General features: G+C 41.6%; 1 protein-coding gene across 1 annotated transcript in view; it reads right to left on the bottom strand.

The window, feature by feature from the left end:
- Positions 1-22,146, bottom strand: part of LOC135518161 (microtubule-associated protein 1B-like) — a 33,616-nt gene extending 11,470 nt beyond the window's left edge. The window contains exons 1-2 of the mRNA XM_064943086.1: positions 21,891-22,146; positions 18,339-18,440 (exon numbers count right to left, since the gene is read on the bottom strand). Of these exons, the coding sequence (XP_064799158.1) occupies positions 18,339-18,440; positions 21,891-22,074 (286 nt within the window). The 5' untranslated portion in view covers positions 22,075-22,146. The remainder of the gene's footprint in view (positions 1-18,338; positions 18,441-21,890) is intronic.
- Positions 22,147-24,291: the final 2,145 nt, after the last annotated feature.

The raw sequence follows: 24,291 nt of genomic DNA, 5'->3' as shown, positions 1-24,291 counted from the left end.
ACTCATTCAAGTGTTTCTTTATTTTTGACTTTTTTCTACAATGTAGAATAATAGTGAAGACGTCAAACCTATTAAATAACACATTTGGAATCATGTAATAACCAATACTTGAGATTATTCAAAGTGGTCGTGGTCAATTGCTGCAAACAAACCACTACTAATGGACACCAATAAGAAGAGACTTGATTGGGTCAAGAAACACGAGCAATGGACATAAATCTGTCTTTTGGTCTGATGAGTCCAAATCTGAGATTTTTGATTCCAACTTCCGTGTCTTTATGAGATGCAGTGTGGGTGAACGGATGATCTCTGCATGTGTCGTTCCCACTGTGAAGCATGGAGGAGGATGTGTTATGGTGTGGGGGTGCTTTTCTGGTGACACTGTCTGTGATTTATTTAGAATTCAAGGCACACAACCAGCATGGCTATTCTGCAGCGATATGCCATCCCATCTGGTTTGGGCTTAGTGGGAATATAATTTGTTTTTCAACAGGACAATGACCCATAACACTCCTCCATGCTGTGTAAGGGCTATTTTACCAAGAAGGAGAGTGATGGAGTGCTGCATCAGATGACCTGGCCTCCACAATACCCCAACCTCAACCCAATTGAGATGGTTTGGGGTGAGTCGGACCGCAGAGTGAAGGAAAAGCAGACAACAAGTGCTCAGCATACGTGGGAATTCCTTCAAGACTGTTGGAAAAACATTCCAGGTGAAGCTGGTTGAGAGAATGCCTAGAGTGTGCAAAGCTGGCATCAAGGCAAAAGGTGGCTATTTGAAGAATCTCAAATATAAAATATATTTGGATTTGTTTAACACTTTTGTGGTTACTACATGATTCCATGTGTTATTTCATAGTTTTGATGTCTTCACTATTATTCTACAAAGTAGAAAATAGTGAAAATAAAGAAAAACCCTTGAATGAGTAGATGTTCTAAAACTTTTGACCGGTAGTGTAAATTTAAAAAAAGTTGTATTATCACATTTACTGGATTGGTGCAGTGAAATTTTAGGGTAGTAGTGCAGCCATAGTAGTGCGGTGCCCATGGAGCAAATTAGGGTTAAGTGCCTTGCTCAAGGCATTGACAGATTTTTCAACTTGTCAGCTCCCATATGTACGTGCAGTTTGAAGGAAGTTGCTAACTAGTGTTAGCGAAATTGCTAACTGGCGTTAGCGCAACAACTGGAAGTCTATGGGAACAGCTAGCATGCTGTTCCTGTAGACTTCCAGTCATTGCACTAAGCTAGTTAGCATTGGCTCACAAAACTACCTCTAACTTACTTCATACTGGATGCAGATACATCAAAATGGTATCCACAAGTTTATCTGACTCTGGGGAAGTCGATAAAGGGCCTCACTGCCAAAATCCCAAACTTAATATGGCCCTATTAAGCAGAGGCTACCGTTGCAGCACATAAGTATTACTCACTTGTCAAGGATGCACACAGACAATTACCCCCTTACCCTGTCACCAACCACCCACCCCAGCCACACCAAGTCATCCAGCGAATCAGTGAGAAAGAACCGTCTCTTTGTACTCTCTTAGTTTCAGTTTTATCTAACAACTCCAGTCTCTCTCGTTCCCCCAGAAATGCAGGCCATGGAAGAACTGGGACATTTTCAGCTTCCAGGGAATTGTGTAAAGATCCCTGGCAACAGCTCTGGTGGACACGCTCCCTCAAAACTTGAGACATCTGTGGCATTTTGTTGTGTGACAAAACTGCACATTTTAAAGTGGCCTTTTATTTTCCCCAGCACAAGGTGCATCTGTGTAATGATCATGTTGTTGCTCACTAACAGGGATGTAAACAAATGTGTGCACACAATGTAAGCAAAGTAAGCTTTTTGTGCGTATGGACAATTTCTGGGATCTTTTGTTTCAGCTCATGAAACATGGGACCAACACTTTACATGTTGCGGTTATATTTTTGTTCAGTACATGTGCCCAATGGTAATCTTTCAGGAGCTTGGTTTATCTTAATCCTTTCCTTCACCATTATTATATCTTAACTTCTTGGAACTCTAGTAACCCTTTCATTTTTGGATGAAAAACAGTTTTAAACAAGATATTTTGTCACAAAAAGATGCTGACTATGCATATAATTGCAGGACTGTTCCTGAAAACACTCAAGTGTCCAGAAATACAAAGATATAACAAGAGCAGCATGGGAATATAACATCAAGATGAAATGGCATCCATAAATGTCAAGGATTTTTTGATTGGCTCTGTTTGTCTGTGCTCCTTATATGGCTGTGCTGGAGGAATGAACACCCTTGAGAGTTTCAACCACAACTCATCACTCACCTACAGTAGTTGAGATTCAGATCATTGGAAGATTGACCATGAAGAGACCACATTTACCAATCCATCTTGTCCTGCGGTTTGGTTATCACCTCCTTTTTTCCAAACAATACATTGTGAGTAAAGCAAGCTACATGATGTTAATGAAGAGATATGTGAAAAAACTTTGTGAGGACTGATTCCAAAAACTTTGCCATGTTTGATTCTATATTATGTAGTTAATCCGGATAACACTCGTGACTGCATTTTAAGTTCTATCGTAGCCAAAACCGCCCAATGTTTGAAACGGAACGATTTCTCCTACACACAGATTCCAACAGAACAGAAATTTGGAAATAACAATGTCTCCTCAGTTGGAGGTTGAGGGCTGGGTCAAAGGGTAATCTGCTGCTCTGTTGGTATATTGAAAGAATACCAGAGTCATGTGATTATCTCAGAATGCATTGCTAGCTCTCGGGTTCCGTAAATTAGTCAATTTCTGGTTCAAAAGCATATTTTGAAAATCTGAGATGACAGTGTTGTCAAGACAGCTGTACCCATTAACCAGATGCATTATTTTCATTTTATTTGCGATTTCCCCCAATCGTGGAGGACGTGCTTATTCTAATGAGCTTCAGGCTATAACTCCAACATCATGATTTTTCATAGCCAAACATATCAGAAAACGGAATAGATTTGTCCTAGATAATAATGTTTTGAAAAACTGCACATTTGCTATGTAACTATCCTGTCTTCAACATCCAAGCTCTTCAAAGTTAATGATTTTATTTATTTGGTTATCTGGCTTTTGTGAAAATGTTAGGGCGTCTATTCATGCTGGACAAAATGCTATGCTAGCTTTGCATACTTTACACAAATTAGTCATTTCTATGGTTCAAAAGCATATTTTGAAAATCTGAGATGACAGTTTGTGAAAAGCAGTCTCCACTAAATTTGCGCAACATTGCCTTTAATTTTATTTGCGCTTTTCAGAAATCTGAACTTCCGCGTTATGCTAATAGCCTGAGGCTTTAGTCACGATCCCGGATCCGGGATGGGGAGTTTCAAGAGGTTAAGAACCAACTGGTCTAACCCTTCAACATGTGAATGCAGTAATTCAGAGTTCTTTAGCCAGATCTGATAATAGTCCTGATAAAACAGGACCTGTACTTCCTGATAATACCTAATCAAGAGCAAGAAGTCTAATATAACAAGAGCAGCATGGGAATATAACATCAATACAAAACTGCCTATATTTGTCTATATTTCATTTGATTGTATGTTTCTGCCCTTTGTCTGTGCTACTCTGGTCCAGGTGGCATCAACACACTTGAGAGTGCAACCACAGACTCATCACTCACCTACAGTAGTTGAGATTCCTTCCTTTAATCACCTGAGTGGCATCCCAATCCATCTTTCTCTCGGTTTCCTATCCTCTCTCCTTTAGACTCATTGTGGCTAATACCTATATGAGTTCTAACTGATAGAGCCCCTAGTTCTCATAATTATAGAAACCCTGAGTCTAATCATTTATCACAGATGGAAATGTTAACATGTAAAAGCTTAAGTTCTATCGCTATGAAAAAACCAGCCCAAGGTTTGTCAACAACTAACAACCAGATTCCAACAGAACAGAAATAATGGAAATACAATGCATGCTCAGTTGGAGGTTGAGGGCTCTCCCGTAATCTGCTGCTCTGTTGGTATATTGAAAAATTCCAGAGTTTCATGTGTTATCTCAGAGAGAGTGTCTGATCTCTGGGTTCCGTACTGCAGTTGGTTCTGGCTGCAGGGCCGATTCATCCGTACATATTTCATATTCTATATAGATCCACCTCCTCATCACACAGCTGTGAACCATTAACCCTCCTGCTCCATTGCTTCTCCCTGAGGAGTGTCCCCCACAGTGGAGGACGTGCTCTATTCACTGCTGCTAACACTAGACTGGCTCCAACATCATGATTGGCCTAACATATCAGAGGAATAGATTCAGCTAGATGGTAATGCTTCTCACCAGTTGGTGTCCCCTTCAGGGCTCTGTTCTAGGCACTATTCTCGCTATACACCAAGTCACTTGGCTATGTTGCGCAGAACCTCCTAGGGTCTATTCAATCTGGATCATTGCTATGCAGATTTCCAAATAGAAATGTAAAGGTCATTTCCTTTTCTATGCGTTCCGTAACTGCAGTCTCCGCTAAAGCGGTAACATTGCCTTTAAATTGCGCTGTAAAGCTGAACTTCAGTGATGCAGACTGAATAGTCTAATACTTATAGAGCCCCTAGTCTAATACTTATAGAGCCCCTAGTCTAATACTTATAGAGCCCCTAGTCTACTGCCCCTAGTCTAATACTTATAGAGCCCCTAGTCTAATACTTATAGAGCCCCTCCCAGTCTAATACTTATAGAGCCCCTAGTCTAATACCTATAGAGCCCCTAGTCTAATACCTATAACCCCTAGTCTAATACTTATAGAGCCCGTCTAATACCTATAGACCCCCTAGTCTAATACCTATAGAGCCCCTAGTCTAATACCTATAGAGCCCCTAGTCTAATACCTATAGGCCCCTAGTCTAATACCTATAGAGCCCCTAGTCTAATACCTGGGAGCCCCTAGTCTAATACCTATAGAGCCCCTAGTCTAATACTCATCCAGAGCCCCAGTCTAATACTGGCCCCTAGTCTAATACTTAGAGCCCCTAGTCTAATACCTATAGACCCCCTAGTCTAATACCTATAGAGCCCCTAGTCTAATACTTATAGAGCCCCTAGTCTAATACCTATAGACCCCCTAGTCTAATACCTATAGAGCCCCTAGTCTAATACCTATAGAGCCCCTAGTCTAATACCTATAGAGCCCTAGTCTAATACTTATAGGGCACTGCGTCTAATACCTATAGAGCCCCTAGTCTAATACCTATAGAGCCCCTAGTCTAATACCTATAGAGCCCAGTCTAATACTTATAGAGCCCCCCCAATAATGGACCTAAAGCTCCCTAGTCTAATACCTATAGAGCCCCTAGTCTAATACCTATAGAGCCCCTAGTCTAATACCTATAGAGCCCCTAGTCTAATACCTATAGAGCCCCTAGTCTAATACTTATAGAGCCCCTAGTCTAATACTTATAGAGCCCCTAGTCTAATACCTATAGAGCCCCTAGTCTAATACCTATAGAGCCCCTAGTCTAATACTTATAGAGCCCCTAGTCTAATACTTATAGAGCCCCTAGTCTAATACTTATAGAGCCCCTAGTCTAATCATTTATGGTGGAAATGTTATGTCATGTATGGGTGGTTCTCGTATTGGATAGCTCCCTATAGGGTCTACAGCTTTAGCTACTGACACTCAGACTGCTGTTGGAAATCCACAGTGCTAATCATTATTATTCCAGGGAGAGATTTGTGATTTTAATATTGTGGAACAAGTTCAGTTCAAGTTCAAAATAAACTGGTGTGTCTTTAACGCTGTACTGTACCTCTTAGTGCATTTCAAAGCTGGAGCTAATACTGTATTCACTTGTTGTGTATTCATTTGTTTTCTAAGGCTGGCGTAACAGCATCAGATATATTACTTCAAACCCCCAGGGAGAATGTTTCAAACCAAACCAGAACCGGCACCCTATAACTAGAGCCTCAGGATTTATGTATGAGAATACTAAGTGACTGAGGGAAACAACCTTTAGCTTGTCTGTAATTATCTCCATACACAAACTACACAAACAGGCTATTTCTCTACCTGCCCCTGTTGTATTAGCAGGCTGAAGCTAATGGAATGGAAAAGTAGGTGTTTTGTCCCCTTTTTCTGGTTCTCTATGTAGATCAAGTGTTTTGGTTATTGCCCTACTTTACATTTCTACAGAGAACATGGGGAACTACCCCAAAACAACATCCTTAAACTAAGCTACAAGGAGTATTAGGCCACAGTCGTAGCAAGTATTTTTCTATAAACACAACTAACATGGCCATTCCCCTCTTGGAAAATGATGTCAAAAGAAAGAGAAAATGAAAAAGGAAGGGCCACTGAAGCTGGATTGACCCCTAACCTTTACAGTGGCTCTGTCGATAAAAGGCCCCTCTCTGCTCCCCTCCTCCACCCCTCCATCCCTCCAACCCCTCCACTGCCCTCTCAGTGGGAGGGGAGGTAATGTGACACGCATCACTGCACATTATCCTTATGACTGAGCAGAAAAATTGTCCAGCTAGCTACGTACTAGCTAGTTGTCCAATCACTAAGCCACTAGGCAAGGGAGTTCCTTTAAAACAGATGAAATAAGAGAAAATATTCTCCATTGTGTAAGAAAAATCTTGGAACGAAAGTACGATCAATCTGCTCTTCAGCTGAGGTCCTATTTCTCTTTAGATCTTTACTGTCTGTCTTCGTATCCATCCATCCCCTGTCGATCTGTCACCTCATCTTTCTTTCAACTGAATCCAGAGGTCCCTTGACATTTCACAGTCCCTGGGCACCATTTCCAATGTCTCTCGACCTCATCTCTCCTCTCTAAACCAGACACTGTTTCGGCTATTTTGCTGAAAAGGCACACAGAAGAAAAAATGACTACAGTAGACTGATTTAGCAAATGTAACAGTGCCTGGTACGGCTGTTGGTCCACAATAACGACACTGTCCAACTCAAAATAGAAGTACAAAGTGATGCCACAAAACAACCAGTCTATTCAATCCATTCTCATATTTGAGAGGAGGACACAATTGCAGATTATTAATAGCCATGGCAACTGCAACAACTCAGTTTACAGCTAGGACGGCTGAAGATAGTTGGTGATCTAATCTATTGCATGCATTAATAATGACAATAGATGTATTTTATATAGCACTTTTCATTACAAGTAGAATCTCAAAGTCACTTTAATAACAAAATAAACAAAAATCTATTCAACAAAACAAATTTAGGGATCTGGCCATTCTTGGGTGATGGTCTTCCACAGATGTAGATGATAGACAGTTCAGAGACATAGTATCTTGAGAGGAGGGAGCACAGATGGTACAGCCAGACAGAGAGGTAGAGACATCTGACAGACAGAGGTAGAGACATCTGACAGACAGAGAGGTAGAGACATCTGACAGACAGAGAGGTAGAGACATCTGACAGGTAGAGACATCTGACAGACAGACAGGTAGAGACATCTGACAGACAGACAGGTAGAGACATCTGACAAACAGAGAGGTAGAGACATCTGACAGACAGAGAGGTAGAGACATCTGACAGACAGAGAGGTAGAGACATCTGACAGACAGAGAGGTAGAGACATATGACAGACAGAGAGGTAGAGACATCTGACAGACAGTGAGGTAGAGACATCTGACAGACAGGCCACAGAGCTCTTCATCTGGCACCTCATGGTCTTCTATAGTTATAGCTCCTCCTCCTCCGTAGATAGGTTGGATCGTCAACAACTGAAATGAAGCTCCCACCTGGGTGATGCTTCGGCGAGTGTGAAAGCGCCAGTAAGACCACCACACCTCATTAGTTATAAAGCTACATGTCAAGCGACTTGGAGTGTGATAAATAAATTAGTAATAAAACAAAGAATGTTGTTGATTATTGCATTATCTAGATATATAGATCATCTTTAAAGTTCTCCACAAATTGGCTCATGTGGCTCATGCCTCATGTTCTCATATACATTACAGTACATCCATGACAATCTGATCTGAAGGAAATTAAAGCATGACAAACTGATCTGACTTTTTCATTAATATTGATTGGAATCTGCCATGTTGTCTTTCTCTATCACATCCCAGAAGGGAAGAAGGGTTAATAGATTGGGTGTTGAGCGAGAGGTGACTTCTTAATTCTCCAGTTGTTCTTTAGTCAGCTCTGCTGTCTGCGGCAAAGACCGAAAACAGGAATGGAAACTTACAGTATCATAGAGCCATCTGCTGTTTGCATAGCTAACTCCCTGTGTGGCAGTGGGGCTCTCCTCCCTCCATCCCTCTGCTTTCCCTCCCTCCATCCTTCTCCTTTCTCTCCATCCTTCTTTCTCTAATTCCCTGTCGCTCCTTCCTCTAACGGGTCTGTGCTAGCTGACACAATTTGATGGACAGCAGATCATCTATCAAGCAGACAGGTAATTGCATTCTCCCTCTCTCCCTCCTCTGTTGAGGACCGATCATGCTTCATGTGAGAAAAAACAACTAGTGACATCCATGTTCTCCAGATGTCTGTTTATGCAGGATGAAATTGTTTCCATTAACTGTGTGTAATAGCACTATTAGTATGTAGGCGTTTTATGTTTTCAAAGCTTAACATTAGCACAGGTGCATTTGCTTAAATTGTGTGTTAATTTGATATATTGGGGAAGCAGGGTTAAAACCAGACCAATGAAGGCAGTTTAAAAGCATACCAGCATACCACATTTTATACATGAAAAACATTATAATTTATACAGTATGCAAAATGCTAATAGACATTCCTCGTCATTTTTCTGTTGGGAGCTTATTATCTCAATTATCTTTAATTACATACACATATCCTAAATGCTTGTCACTATATTATTAGACTGCCAAAACGTATACTGAAACACAGAGAAAATTGACATCTAATTTCTATTCATTTTGTACTGTCTACGCCAGTGAGAGAGAAAAACAGAGACATTGTAAAAACACTGTATATATATACATAATATGACATTTGTAATGTCTTTATTGTTTTGAAACTTTTGTATGTGTGATGTCTACTGTTAATTTGTATTGTTTATTTCACTTTATATATTATCTACCTTACTTGCTTTGGCAATGTTAACACATGTTACCCATGCCAATAAAGCCCCTTGAATTGAATTGAATTGAATTGAGAAAGACAGTGGTGGAGAAGGTTAGAGGGTGCCAAGTCAGGCATAGGAGAAAAGCAGATGAATGAGGGAGACACAAACATGTAAAAAGGCGATGGAGGGAGAGACAGACAGAGACAGGAATAGACAAGAATGGAAGGAGGGGAAGTAGAGAATGAGAATCATAGAGAGAGAGAGAGAGAGAGAAAGAGAGAGTGCACCCATCCTCTGTCTAGGATTGACAGCCTTGCAGGCATCAGACAGACAGAATTCTCTATCAGTGGCAGTCGGTGCCGTTTAAGATTAGGGAGGGGGATTTGTATTTTTTGATGAACATGGCCTTAATTCTATTACAGCATATTGCATGACTGTCATTCCTATTCCATTCACCCAGCTCAATGTAACATCAATAGGTAAAGACGACTACATGATACAACATTTTTCACTATACTCATCATGAGGTTGCTACGACCTCGACTATGAATTAAAGTTTATAACGTAGGTCGAGAGACAAATTGGAGTAATTAAGGTGACAGACAGTGACACATTCATTAGTAGCGCTGTCTGACTAAAAAAAATCTTGGTTGACCGAGAGTCGTCTGTTCTTTCGACCAATCGATTGGTCAAAATTTTAAAACGTGTATTTTTCCATATATAGAGAAACCTATGTGTTTGAATCAAATCAACTATATTCAGAGAGCTTGTCGGATGATTTAAGCACACTGATGAAATAATAAAGATATACAAATGACTAGAAGAGTCGGACCGCAATTGATTTGATTGTGCCGGACTGAGCTCAGACTTGCTGCACTGTGTAAATAAAAAAATGACAGTAAGTGACTGACTAGCACCCGTTGTGTCTCTCTCCTCCCTGCTGCAGCAACACCACAGAACATCAACAGTGTTTATCATGCTGAAGCTGCAACATAATTACAGCCATTTCTGACTGAAAAGTTCTGATACCAAAATCCCTCAAACCTACTCCCTCAACCCTTGTTCTCTTTACGTGGCACATGTATGCATCACATGCACGTGACCATTAGGGCCTTACCTATAGCATATCATAATCACATCAATAAATTGGTTATAACAAACTCCGAAAACCGTAACAAATATGACAGCAAAATGGATGCAGAGGACGTGACAAAATAACTCAAAATGGGGGAATATTTACTGGTTGCTCAGGAGGTAAAGGGGAACTCTGATGTATGGAATAAATGTGACTAGTTGTGGAAAATACTTGATATCAAGAAAAAGAAGGTAAGGAGCAAACACTGCATATATATGTGTGTTAAACAGGTGCTGTTAGATTACAATAACATTTTCTAACCGTTTGGAACAATGTAAATAATACTAAATAAGCATAATAACAATAAGGATATCAGGAAAAGGGAGGGTTGTTATTATTATAAATATCATTTTTCTGACAAATTGGAACAGTGTAAACAACACTAAATAAATGTGTAAAGCCTTTGTTACAGCATAGCAAAGGTTAAAAACAGTTGAATTTGTGAAATTGTTTATCCGCTCATGGAATCAGTAGGTTATTCAACAAACACTCAAACAGGCAACAGTAGCAGGATCTGTGTTATTTATATATATATATATATATATATATATATATATATATATATATATATATATATATATATATATATATATATATATATATATATATATGTGGATGATTTCTAAAGCCAGGCACATTTAACAGTTAGGCTATTGATTATAGACCCAATTATGTTGGGGTTTCCTCTCTCCTCACTTTTTTTGACAATTAAGGCAAGGGCCGTTTTCTTAACTCCTAACAATGAAATATAGCTATCTCTCTCTTTCTGCTGTTTCCCCTTAATTTTTGAAGAAATGTATTTATTTAAAACTGCCCAACTATTGTGTTTCTCTCTGTCAACTACTCACCACATTTTATGCACTGCAGTGCTAGCTTGCTGTAGCTTATGCTTTCAGTACTAGATTCATTCTCTGACCCTTTTATTGGGTGGACAACATGTCATTTCATGCTGCAAGAGCTCTGATGGGTTGGAGGACGTCCTCCAGAAGTCATAATTACTGTGTAAGTTTACTGAAGGGGCTAAGAACCTTGAACCTCCTAGGTTTGGTATTGGTATTGTACCCAGAGGAGGACAGAAAATATCTGTCCTCCAGCTACACCATGGTGCTACCCTACAGAGTGCTGTTGAGGCTACTGTAGACCCTCATTGCAAAACATTGTGTTTTAATCAGTTATTTGGTGACGTGAATATATTTAGTGTAGTTTTATCTCAAAATAATACTTTTTGAAATGTTTCACTTTTTTTTCTGCATCCGAGAGGCCTCCACTGACCTCTACCCACCCTGCCACTGAACCAAATGACAGACAATCACAGACAATCACAGGCAATGGAGTGATTACGACTTAATTGAGTTGTTGCCTGCAGATTATATTCTCTATCAAGGACACAATGACATGCAGATTAGCCTAAAGAGGAGTGTTATTCATCTAATGATAAAAGGCCTAATTTGACTAAAAGCTATAAACAAAAAAAACTAAGTGGCTCCAAATAATGTAAACTCAGCAAAAAAAGGAAACTCACTGTCAACTGTGTTTCTTTTCAGCAAACTTAACATTAATAAATATTTGGATGAACATAACATGATTCACCAACTGAGACATAAACTGAACAAGTTCCACAGACATGTGACTAACAGAAATGGAATAATGTGTCCCTGAACAAAGGGGGGGGGGGGGTCAAAATCAAAAGTAACAGTCAGTATCTGGTGTGGCCACCAGCTGCATTAAGTACTGCAGTACATCTCTTCCTCATTGACTGCACCAGATGTTTCAGTTCTTGCTGTAAGATGTTACACCACTCTTCCACAAAGGCACCTGCAAGTTCCCGAACATTTCTAGGGGGAATGACCCTAGTCCTTACGTGCCGATCCAACAGGTCCCAGATATGCTCAATGGCATTGAGATCCGGGCTCTTCGCTGGCAATGGCAAAATACTGAGATTCCTGTCTTGCAGGGAATCACGCACAGATCGAGCAGTATTTCTGGTGGCATTGTCATGCTGAAGGGTCGTGTCAGGATGAGCCTGCAGGAAGGGTACCACATGAGGGAGGAGGATGTCTTCCCTTTAACGTACAGCGTTGAGATGGCCTGCAATGACAACAAGCTCAGTCCGATGATGCTGTGACACACCGCCCCAGACTATGACACACCGCCCCAGACTATGACGGACCTTCCAACTACAAATCGATCCCGCTCCAGAGTACAGGCCTCAGTGTAATGCTCATTCCTCCTAAACGCAAATCTGACCATCACCCCTGGTTAGACAAATCCACGACTCGTCAGCGAATAGCACCTTTTCCAAGTCCTGTCTGGTCAAGCGATGGTGGGTTTGTGCCCATATGCAACATTGTTGCCGGTGATGTCTGGTGAGGACCTGCCTTACAACAGGCATACAAGCCCTCAGTCCAGCCTCTCTCAGCCTATTGCGGACAGTCTGAGCACTGATGGAGGGATAGTGCATTCCTGGTGTAACTCGGGCAGTTGTTGTTGCCATTCTGTACCTGTCCCGCAGGTATGATGTTCTGATGTACTGATCCTGTGCAGGTGTTGTTACACATGATCTGCCAATGCGAGGATGATCAGTTGTCCGTCCTGTCTCCCTGTAGCGCTGTCTTAGGCGTCTGACAGTACGGACATTGCAATTTATTGCCCTGGCCACATCTGCAGTCCTCATGCCTCCTTGCAGCATGCCGAAGGCATGTTCATGCAGATGAGCAGGGACCCTGGGCATCTTTCTTTTGGTGTTTTTCAAAGTCAGTAGAAAGGCCTCTTTAGTGTCCTATGTTTTCATAACTGTAACCTTAATTGCCAACCGTCTGTAAGCTCTTAAATCAAATCAAATGTATTTATAAAGCCCTTCTTACATCAGCTGATATCTCAAAGTGCTGTACAGAAACCGAGCCTAAAAGCCCAAACCGCAAGCAATGCAGATGTGGAAGCACGGTGGCTAGAAAAAAACTCCCTAGAAAGGCCAGAACCTAGGAAGAAACCTAGTGAGGAACCAGGCTGTGAGGGTGGCCAGTCCTCTTCTGGCTGTGCCGGGTGAAGATTATAACAGAACATGGCCAAGATGTTCAAATGTTCATAGATGACCAGCAGGGTCAAATAATAATAATCACAGTAGTTTCTTAGTGTCTTAACGACCGTTCCACAGGTGCATGTTCATTCATTTATGATTCATTGAACAAGCATGGGAAATAGTGTTTATACCCTAAAGTTATTTGGATTTTTACGAATAATTTTTGAAAGACAGGGTCCTGAAAAAGGGATGTTTCTTTTTTTCTGAGTTTATTTGAGGAATTTCAACAACAAAAATAATGAAATGGGACAAAATAAAATGAACCCATATGAGCTCATTTTTTAAGTCCTTTGATAGGCATTAAATTCAGTCGATATTAAAGAGCAGATTAGATTACACTGGCTGCCTGACTGAGCAACTCCTCAGGCAGAGAGAGAGAGAGAGAGAGAGAGAGAGAGAGAGAGAGAGAGAGAGAGAGAGAGAGAGAGAGAGAGAGAGAGAGAGAGTGAATGAGAGAGGAGTGAGAGAGAGGGCGATGGAGAGGGAGAGAGATAGAGATGTGCCTATGCATCGAAAGTGAAAGAGGAAACCATCCCTCCCTGACAGACATAGCCAGTATTGCTGCTTATGTATCGCTGACTCTTTAAGTCTCTGTTTTCACCATATTCCACTGAATTCATCCCTCTCTTCTACACTTCATCCATCCATCCCTCTCTTTCCTTCCTCCCTCTCTCCACCACTCCATCCCTCCCTCGTTCCCTCTATCTTCGCTCCTTCTTTTATTGTGAAACCCAGGCCACAGGGGAGTTAATCTCTCTATCTTTACCTTCCTACCTCCATCCGTTCATCCCTCCTATATATCCCTCTCTCCCTCCCTCCTTTATTCTGAAGCCCAGACCCAGGCCACTGGGGGGTTCATTCAGCTAATTACCCAGGAGTCTCCTCTGCATCTGCATCTGAGCCACGTTGCATGGCAACAACACACACAAAGAGAGCGAGAGAGGGAGAGGCTGCTTGGAGGAAAGAGAGAACTGGGAAGGATGGAGGAGAGAAAATAAAAATGGGGGACAAGGTGGAGGGCAGAGTGTACCTCAGAAGAACAATAAAAGCCAAAAGCTTTTCATGCTCAGTGCAGTGAAAGTGAAATGGTTATAGACTCCTGCTGTGTCACTGCTTAGCAGTCGATATCATGCATTTTGGCTAGACCCTGTAAAAAGACAGCCCACTGGTTTAGGGTTTACATCTGTATGTATCATATGTGAGGTTTATTTATAATCTACAGTTTCTTATTATGAAATGAAAAATATCCCATAGATGTGGAGAATATTCAATGCAATCCACTGCATCTACTTAGGACACTCCCACGTAACTGACATCACAACACCATTTGCTTGACATGGGTGATCAAATCAAATCAAATATGCAAACCTCTAGGTATGTAAATATACAAACTGCTGATTCACCAGCTGTCGGTTGACAATGACACAGCCCATGGTCAGAGAGGTGAGCTCGTACAGGCACACACACACACACACACACACACACACACACACACACACACACACACACACACACACACACACACACACACACACACACACACACACGCAGCCCATTGGCACTAACGTCTTCAAAGGACTCAGCGGGAGTGTGCCCTCACCTCCTCAGCCAAAAGACAGACAGCCCTACATTGAGATCAACACCCCTCTCCTACACTGAGATCAACACCTCTCTCCTACCTCTCTCCTACACAGAGATCAACACCTCTCCTACCTCTCTCCTACACAGAGATCAACACCTCTCTCCTACACAGAGATCAACACCTCTCTCCTACACAGAGATCAACACCTCTCTCCTACCTCTCTTCTACACTGAGATCAACACCTCTCTCCTACCTCTCTCCTACACAGAGATCAACACCTCTCCTACCTCTCTTCTACACTAAGATCAACACCTCTCTCCTACACAGAGATCAACACCTCTCCTACCTCTCTTCTACACTAAGATCAACACCTCTCTCCTACACAGAGATCAACACCTCTCTCCTACACAGAGATCAACACCTCTCTCCTACCTCTCTCCTACACAGAGATCAACACCTCTCTCCTATCTCTCTCCTACACTGAGATCAACGCCTCTCTCCTCCTACACAGAGCTCAACACCTCTCTCAGTGAGATCTCTCTTAGGAGAGAGGCGTACTGTGGGTCGTACTGTGCAATAGAGACAATATTACATACTAATAAAAGCAATGTTCACAGTGTAATTACAATGAAATAACATGTAGGTTATTAGTATGGCATAAGGTTAAAAAAATGGGACCTCTTGTCTGTTCCCAGTCAAGGGCACCCTGCCCACCAGATGTCCTGCTAGCTATAGACTCATTAGTCCATTAGGACTACTCCTTCACTGCCCACACTATAGGGACATGGCAAAGCTCACCACTGACACTGCAGATCCAGGGATTCATAATACAATCTCAGGCAGCTCAGAGATCACACACTGTACACTGCTGGGGGTTACTGCACCTCGTAACTAACCACAGTACAGAGAGAGAGAGAGAGCTAGAGGGAGTGAGAAAGAGAGTGAGACAGAGGGAGCGAGAGCGAGACAGAGAGGAGAGAAAATGGGACAAACACCAAATTGAGACTGCATGCAGAATCCTGCAAAAATATCCTCCGTGTACAACGTAGAACACCAAATAATGCATGCAGAGCAGAATTAGGCCAATACCCGCTAATGATCAAAATCCAGAAATTTAAATGAAATTAAATTCTACAACCACCTAAAAGGAAGCGATTCCCAAACCTTCCATAACAAAGCCATCACCCACAGAGAGATGAACCTGGAGAAGAAAATGGAGACAAAAATGGAGACAAATTTGACCCCAATAACTACCGTGGAATATGCGTCAACAGTAACCTTGGGAAAATCCTCTGCATTATCATTAACAGCAGACTCGTACACTTCCTCAATGAAAACAATGTACTGAGCAAATGTCAAATTGGCTTTTTACCAAATTACCGTACAACAGACCATGTATTCACCCTGCACACCCTAATTGACAACCAAACAAACCAAAACAAAGGCAAAGTCTTCTCATGCTTTGTTGATTTCAAAAAAGCCTTCGACTCAATTTGGCTTGAGGGTCTGCTATACAAACTGATGGAAAGTGGTGTTGGGGGTAAAACATACGACATCATAAAATCCATGTACACAAACAACAAGTGTGCGGTTAAAATTGGCAAAAAACACACACATTTCTTCACACAGGGTCGTGGGGTTAGACAGGGATGCAGCTTAAGCCCCACCCTCTTCAACATATATATCAACGAACTGGCGCGGGCACTAGAAAAGTCTGCAGCACCCGGCCTCACCCTACTAGAATCTGAAGTCAAATGTCTGCTGTTTGCTGATGATCTGGTGCTTCTGTCACCAACCAAGGAGGGCCTACAGCAGCACCTAGATCTTATGCACAGATTCTGTCAGACCTGGGCCCTGACAGTAAATCTCAGTAAGACCAAAATAATGGTGTTCCAAAAAGGTCCAGTCACCAGGACCACAAATACAAATTCCATCTAGACACTGTTGCCCTAGAGCACACAAAAAACTATACATACCTTGGCCTAAACATCAGCGCCACAGGTAACTTCCACAAAGCTGTGAACGATCTGAGAGACAAGGCAAGAAGGGCATTCTATGCCATCAAAAGGAACATAAATTTCAACATACCAATTAGGATTTGGCTAAAAATACTTGAATCAGTCATAGAGCCCATTGCCCTTTATGGTTGTGAGGTCTGGGGTCCGCTCACCAACCAAGACTTCACAAAATGGGACAAACACCAAATTGAGACTCTGCACGCAGAATTCTGCAAAAATATCCTCAGTGTACAACGTAGAACACCAAATAATGCATGCAGAGCAGAATTAGGCCGATACCCACTAATTATCAAAATCCAGAAAAGAGCAGTTAAATTCTATAACCACCTAAAAGGAAGCGATTCCCAAACCTTCCACAACAAAGCCATCACCTACAGAGAGATGAACCTGGAGAAGAGTCCCTAAGCAAGCTGGTCCTGGGGCTCTGTTCACAAACACACCCTACAGAGCCCCATGACAGCAGCACAATTAGACCCAACCAAATCATGAGAAAACAAAAAGATAATTACTTGACACACTGGAAAGAATTAACAAAAAAACAGAGCAAACTAGAATGCTATTTGGCCCTATACAGAGAGTACACAGCGGCAGAATACCTGACCACTGTGACTGACCCAAAATTAAGGAAAGCTTTGACTATGTACAGACTCAGCGAGCATAGCCTTGCTATTGAGAAAGGTCGACGTAGGCAGACATGGCTCTCAAGAGAAGACAGGCTATGTGCTCACTGCCCACAAAATGAGGTGGAAACTGAGCTGCACTTCCTAACCTCCTGCCCAATGTATGACCATATTAGAGAGACATATTTCCCTCAGATTACACAGATCCACAAAGAATTTGAAAACAAATCCAATTTTGAAAAACTCCCATATCTACTGGGTGAAATTCCACAGTGTGCCATCAGAGCAGCAAGATTTGTGACCTGTTGCCACGAGAAAAGGGCAACCAGTGAAGAACACGCACCATTGTAAATACAACACATATCTATGCTTATTTATTTTATCTTGTGTCCTTTACCATTTGCACATTGTAAAAACACTGTATATATATATATATATATATAATATGACATTTGTAATGTCTTTATTGTTTTGAAACTTCTGTATGTGTGATGTCTACTGTTAATTTTTATTGTTTATTTCACTTTATATATTATATACCTTACTTGCTTTGGCAATGTTAACACATGTTTCCCATGCCAATAAAGCCCCTTGAATTGAAATTGAATTGAATTGAGAGAGAGAGAGAGAGAGAGAGAGAGAGAGAGAGAGAAAGAGAGAGGGTGTGAATGAGAGAGGAGTGAAAGAGAGAGAGTGAGAGAGAGAGAGAGGGGATGTGAATGAGGGAGGAGTGAAAGAGAGGGAGTGAGAGAGAGAGAGAGAGGTAGTGTGAGAGAGAGAGGGGGAGGAGAGAGAGATGTTCTTTGAAATTGTAAAGAAGTGATGTACAGGTGAATATCCTTTGGTAAACATGCAAGATTGCATTGTCACTTCTTCACATTTTTGTGCTTGACCTTACCTCGTACATCTGCAGAGAAACGGGCTGAATGTCTGGAGACAAAGAGCTTTAGTTCCTGATCCAGGTTACAGTCAATGAGGTTGGTGTCCCATGAGCGAATCCCTGCACAGAAAACAAAACAGTCAATGGAAAGAATGACATGAGTGCAGAACCCACTTCATCCATCACTAGGCTAACCTGGCAGAGGCTGGCACACAATCAATATTCCCCATAGATTTTGCATCAAGGGCCTTGGCTTTGGCTTGTGGCTGGCAAAAGGTCCAGATTTTTTCAATTCATGAGTCTCAATGTCACCGGCATCTATTCAAAGTTGGTCTCACTCTTCCATTTCATTGGGTCTGTAATGAACATGTACCATTTGGCATGAGAGAGGAAATCTATAATAGGAAATATCTATAAAGTGCTTTAGCTTTAGTTTGCCAGGGGCTGCGGGTGGTGCTGCTCGCCAAGGCTGAGTCCTAACCTGGGTTCTGTTGTCATCTATCCTCTGTACATCTATCCTCATCTATCCTCTGTACATGACACTGTTACTTACTGTAATGAAACTGGGTGTGTTTAAACTCTGATGAACTTTATTGGAAAATAGGAACATTTCCTGTGTTGCGAAATTACAATTGCAAAGCCACACCAATGCAAGGCTAATAACTTGACCCAATTCAATTCATAACATATTGCAGATAAAATCAACATATCATATATATACAGTGCCTTTAGAATGTATTCACATGTGTTACAGCCTGAATTCAAATGGACGACATTTAGATTTTTTTGTCACTGGTCTACACACAATATCAAAGTGGAATTATGTTTTACAACAAAAAAAATCTAAATTGTGGAGGGAGGGGGGACAACAGACATTGAATATCCATTTGAGCATGGTGAAGTTGCTAATTACACTAGGATGGTGTATCAATACATCCAGTCACAACAAGGATACATGTGTCGTTCCTAACTCAGTTGCCAGAGAGGAAGGAAACCGCTCAGGGATTTCACCATGAGGCCAATGGTGACTTTAAAACAGAATAAAAAGATTCCAAAACATGCATCCTGTTTGCAACAAGGCACTAAAGTAAGACTGGAAAAAAATGGCAAAGCAATTAACTTTTTGTCCTGAATACAAAGTGTTATGTTTGGGGAAAATCCAATACACCAATATGGAGAGTACCACTCTCCATATTTTCAAGCATAGTGATGGCTGCATTATGTTATGATATCCTTGTATGATTAAGGACTGGGGAGTTTTTCAGGATATATATAAAATATTAACATAATGGAGCTAAGCACAGGCAAAATCCTAGAGGAGAACCTGGTTCAGTCTGCTTTCCACCAGACACTGGGAGATTAATTCACCTTTCAGCAGGACAATAACCTAAAACGCAAGGCCAAATCTACACTGGAGTTGCTTACCAAGAAGACAGTGTATTTTTTTGAAGATTTTTGGAAAAAAATAACAGGCAAATGTTGCACAATCAATGTGTGGAAAGCTCTTAGAGACTTACTCAGAAAGACTCACAGCTGTAATCGCTGCCAAAGATAATTCTACAAAGTATTGACTCAGGGCTGTGAATACTTATGTACATTAGATATTGTTATATTTCATTTTCAATCAATTTTAACATTTCTAAAAACATGTTTTTACTTTGTCATAATGGGGTATTGTGTGTAGATGGGCAATACAAAATAGTTTCTGAAGTGCCTATATATATAAAAAGAGTCAATATAATACAAGACATTAAGAACAGTGATCCAACAGTGCAGTTAAAAAATAGTATTTAGGAAAATAATAAGGTGGAACATGATTCAACAGGAGAAACAATGCCTTCCTGGAAGATGACGAAGGATTACTGGAACTGTTGCAGTTGTGTACAATTCCTGATTGATATTTGACATGAGGTCATGGCACTAGTAGCATCAACCCATTCAAATCACAGATATTTAATAGTAATAATAAGCTACCAAACACAATAATTATTATAACAATAATAATGTTTCAAAACAAAAGTTGAGTTTTTCCTTTAAAAAATCATTCATTCTTTGCGTAGTACGTATATGATCATATTTGCCATAATAACAATTAGCCTATATGCCTGAAAACCTACTTTGTCCGATCTAATAAACATAGCGGGTAATTGAATGTTTCACATGGACTAAATTATGAAAGTTTTATAAATAGTGTGTTTATACTGTAAACAAAAAGTACAGTAGGAAAACCATAGCATGAATTTTCAAAGACATCATTCCTTTGAATTAGGCCTCAGCAGGTTTTTAATCCTTTGTTCCAACATTTTATGAAACATGGTGCCGTAATCCGCCCACACATTTTGTTCTTCCGCCCACGAATATCGTTCTTCCGCCATAGTTTCTTCTTGTCATACCAACCTCTTTCCCCAGTAGCCTGTCAATCAGAAACGCCCTTGGTGTTTGAATAGCGCTCCCTACGACTTTCCGTAGGGACCGCATTGCGGAGTGGGCCACGCCTACATGCCGGTGTCGGATGAGAGAGAGCTGGATGCGGAAACAAGAAAGCAGGGATGGGGATGGGATGGGTCCCGCTGGGGCGGGCACGGTGGGTGATTTAAGATGCAGCACCAAGAGGGGGGTTTTCACGCACGTAGACAAAGCAACACCGTGTTCAAAATACGGTACTATTGGAGTGCCCACACCTGCCAATAAGTAGCCTCCACCTTTCTTTGTTGTTCTGTAAATGGACACAGTGGAAGAATAGCTGTCTCAGTAATTGAGAATGCACTGTGTAGACGAGGCTGTTTAACACCGAAAATATGTTTGTTTTTTTATGATTTACGCATGGGTAGAAGGGACAATAGGGTTGGACCCCTTTATAACAATAGGCCTATGTATACATTTCTGACAACGAAATAACGGATGCACCACACAACAACAAGCAGAAGCTAGGTGGTCGATACCCTCTCACTGGTGCGCATCACATCCCAAGAAAAATAATGTCTTATTGACGCACAATAAGAATGCTGAATCATTCTCGGCATCTTTACCACGTGTGGCTGATTTAAAGTAACACTGCAGAATAGTTTGTGTTTTGGAAAGGTATAGCCTGCAGTCCTTATATAGAATGTGTATGGAGACAGGGAGAAGAGGTGCGGGGAAAGGTTGTTGGGGTGTCGACGGATGCCATCTGTTTGATTTGCGCTTCCCACAGATTTGCAGATACCACCTGGGAGGGGCTGTGCGCGCAACCAGCAATATCACATCACTTCAACAACAACAAAATCATTAAGTTTTCCATTCAGGTGGCATATTGCTTTATAGCCTAATGCCTATGGAGGTCGATGTATCCAAAATTAGATTGTGTTATACATAAAGTAAGTTCAAGGTTACAAAACATGACATCCAGACTTGGCGCATGATGTGGTTATTTTCACAATATTCCAAATAAGAATAGAAAGTCGGCTATAGTTGTATGACAAAACATTCGACACATAAAGTGATGCTTGTGCTGCTACCACCTAGGCTGTGGATAGCCTACACCACCTCCTCAACACCGGGCAAGGCTGTAGCCTCCCTCTGTCTTCTTACCTTTTTCTATATCCGCAATGGCACACTTCAAGTGATCCTCCGTGACTATTTCTCCAATAACCACAAGCAGGTAAAATTTGTTGTCGTCAAAACGGTGCGAGAGACTCGCGGACATTGGGGATGCCATAACGTTGCTCGAACTGCTTAAAGTCTCAATGTCTGCAGATTCCACAAGCGTCGCCATCCTTGCTTACACAGGGCAACACACACCCCTGTCCAGCTACGGAAATGAGAGGAAGTCACCAGACGCCGTGAAAGGAGTGGTCCTGCGTTTTATACTCACAGACATTGTGCCATGATCAGTAACCAGGGGAGGAGAGGGCTAACAGCTGACGTCATCCGCAGCGAATCAAACTCCCCGGAAGCTGATTAGCGGGAGATTGATGAATCCCCTAAATGTTTTGGTGTAGGCCTAATTTTCTATAATCAAATTTTGTACCCCTCTCATCTTGGTAAGTGCCATGACTATTGTATATGTTTGAAGATTTGTTAATGCAGGTGTTGGCCTATTGATATTGGCCTACCAATGTTTTAGAAAGGATATAAGTGTAATATCTTAATTGTACTATTTTCTCTCTCTTTTTCTTTGTCTCTCTCCATCTCCCTCTCTTTCTCTGGCTCTGTGTATGTGTGTGTGTGTGTCATGGCAGTCGTATGTAGAAGCTCTTATCATCTCAGGTATGGTCCATTGGTTCTGCCTCAAGTACTGTGCTTGTCTCTGTCTGCGCTGTCACTGCCCTGATACTGGCTGCTGTCACAGAACCTGTCATTCCCACAAATACCAGGATGATGAGTCGGTAAACTACATTTACATTTAAGTCATTTGGCAGATGCTCTTATCCAGAGCGACTTACAAATTGGTGAATTCACCTTATGACATCCAGTGGAACAGCCACTTTACAATAGTGCATCTAAATCATTTAAGGGGGGGGTGAGAAGGATTACTTTATCCTATCCTAGGTATTCCTTAAAGAGGTGGGGTTTCAGGTGTCTCCGGAAGGTGGTGATTGACTCCGCTGTCCTGGCGTCGTGAGGGAGTTTGTTCCACCATTGGGGGGCCAGAGCAGCGAACAGTTTTGACTGGGCTGAGCGGGAACTGTACTTCCTCAGTGGTAGGGAGGCGAGCAGGCCAGAGGTGGATGAACGCAGTGCCCTTGATTGGGTGTAGGGCCTGATCAGAGCCTGGAGGTACTGCGGTGCCGTTCCCCTCACAACTAAGCTCTCCTCTATCAGCACCTTCTGCCCTTTACTTTCATTTCTGTGCAAGTTTACTACGGAATTGATAAGTGATATGTCATATACAGTACCCGTCAAATGTTTGGACACACCTACTCATTCAAGGGGTTTCTTTATTTTTTATATTTTCTACATTGTAGAATAATAGTGAAGACATCAAAACTATGAAATAACACATATGGAATCATGTAGTACCAAAAAAATGTTTACCAACTCAAAATATATTTCAGATTTTAGGTTCTTGAAAGTAGCCACCCTTTGCCTTGATGACAGCTTTTCACGCTCTTGGCATTCTCTCAACCAGCTTCCCACCATATGCTTAGCACTTGTTGTCTCCTTTTTCTTCACTCTGCACATCAACTCGTCCCAAACCATCTTAATTGGGTTGAGGTTCAGTGATTGTGGAGGCCAGGCCATCTGATGCAGCACCATCACTCTCCTTCTTGGTCAAATAATCCTTACACAGTCTGGAGGTGTGTTATGGGTCATTGTCCTGTTGAAAAACAAATGTTAGTCCCACGAAGCCCAACCCAGATGGGATGGCGTATTGCTGCAGAATGCTGTGGTAGCTATACTGGTTAAGTGTGCCTTGAATTCGAAATAAATCACTGACAGTGTCACCAGCAAAGCACCATCACACCTCCATGCTTCACGGTGGGAACCACACATGCGGAGATCATCCGTTCACCTACAAAGACACGGCGGTTGGTACCAAAAATCTCAAATTTTGACTAATTAGACCAAAGGACAGAGTTCCACTGGTCTAATGTCCATTGGTTTTGTTTCTTGGCACATACAAGTCTCTTATTATTATTTGTGTCCTTTAGTAGTGGTTTCTTTGCAGCAATTCAACCATGAAGGCCTGATTCACGCAGTCTCCTCTGAACAGTTGATGTTGAGATGTGTGTTACTTGAACTCTGTAAAGCAGTTATTTGGGCTGCAATCGTAGGTGCAGTTAACTCTAATGAACTTATCCTCTGCAGCAGAGGTAACTCTGGGTCTTCCTTTCCTGTGGTGGTCCTCATGAGAGCCAGTTTAATTTTCATTTATTGAATGTTAATTTAACCAGGTAATAGCCATTGAGGTTAAAAACCTATTTGCAAGGGCGACCTGGCAAGAAGGCAAAACTAGGAAATAGCAGAGTGTACATAAAATATGTTCATC

Source organism: Oncorhynchus masou, chromosome 28, assembly GCF_036934945.1.
Source record: "Oncorhynchus masou masou isolate Uvic2021 chromosome 28, UVic_Omas_1.1, whole genome shotgun sequence".
NCBI classification, from domain to species: domain Eukaryota; kingdom Metazoa; phylum Chordata; class Actinopteri; order Salmoniformes; family Salmonidae; genus Oncorhynchus; species Oncorhynchus masou.
Note: the sequence above shows the minus strand (reverse complement) of the source record. Positions and strands in the feature narration are given on the sequence as shown.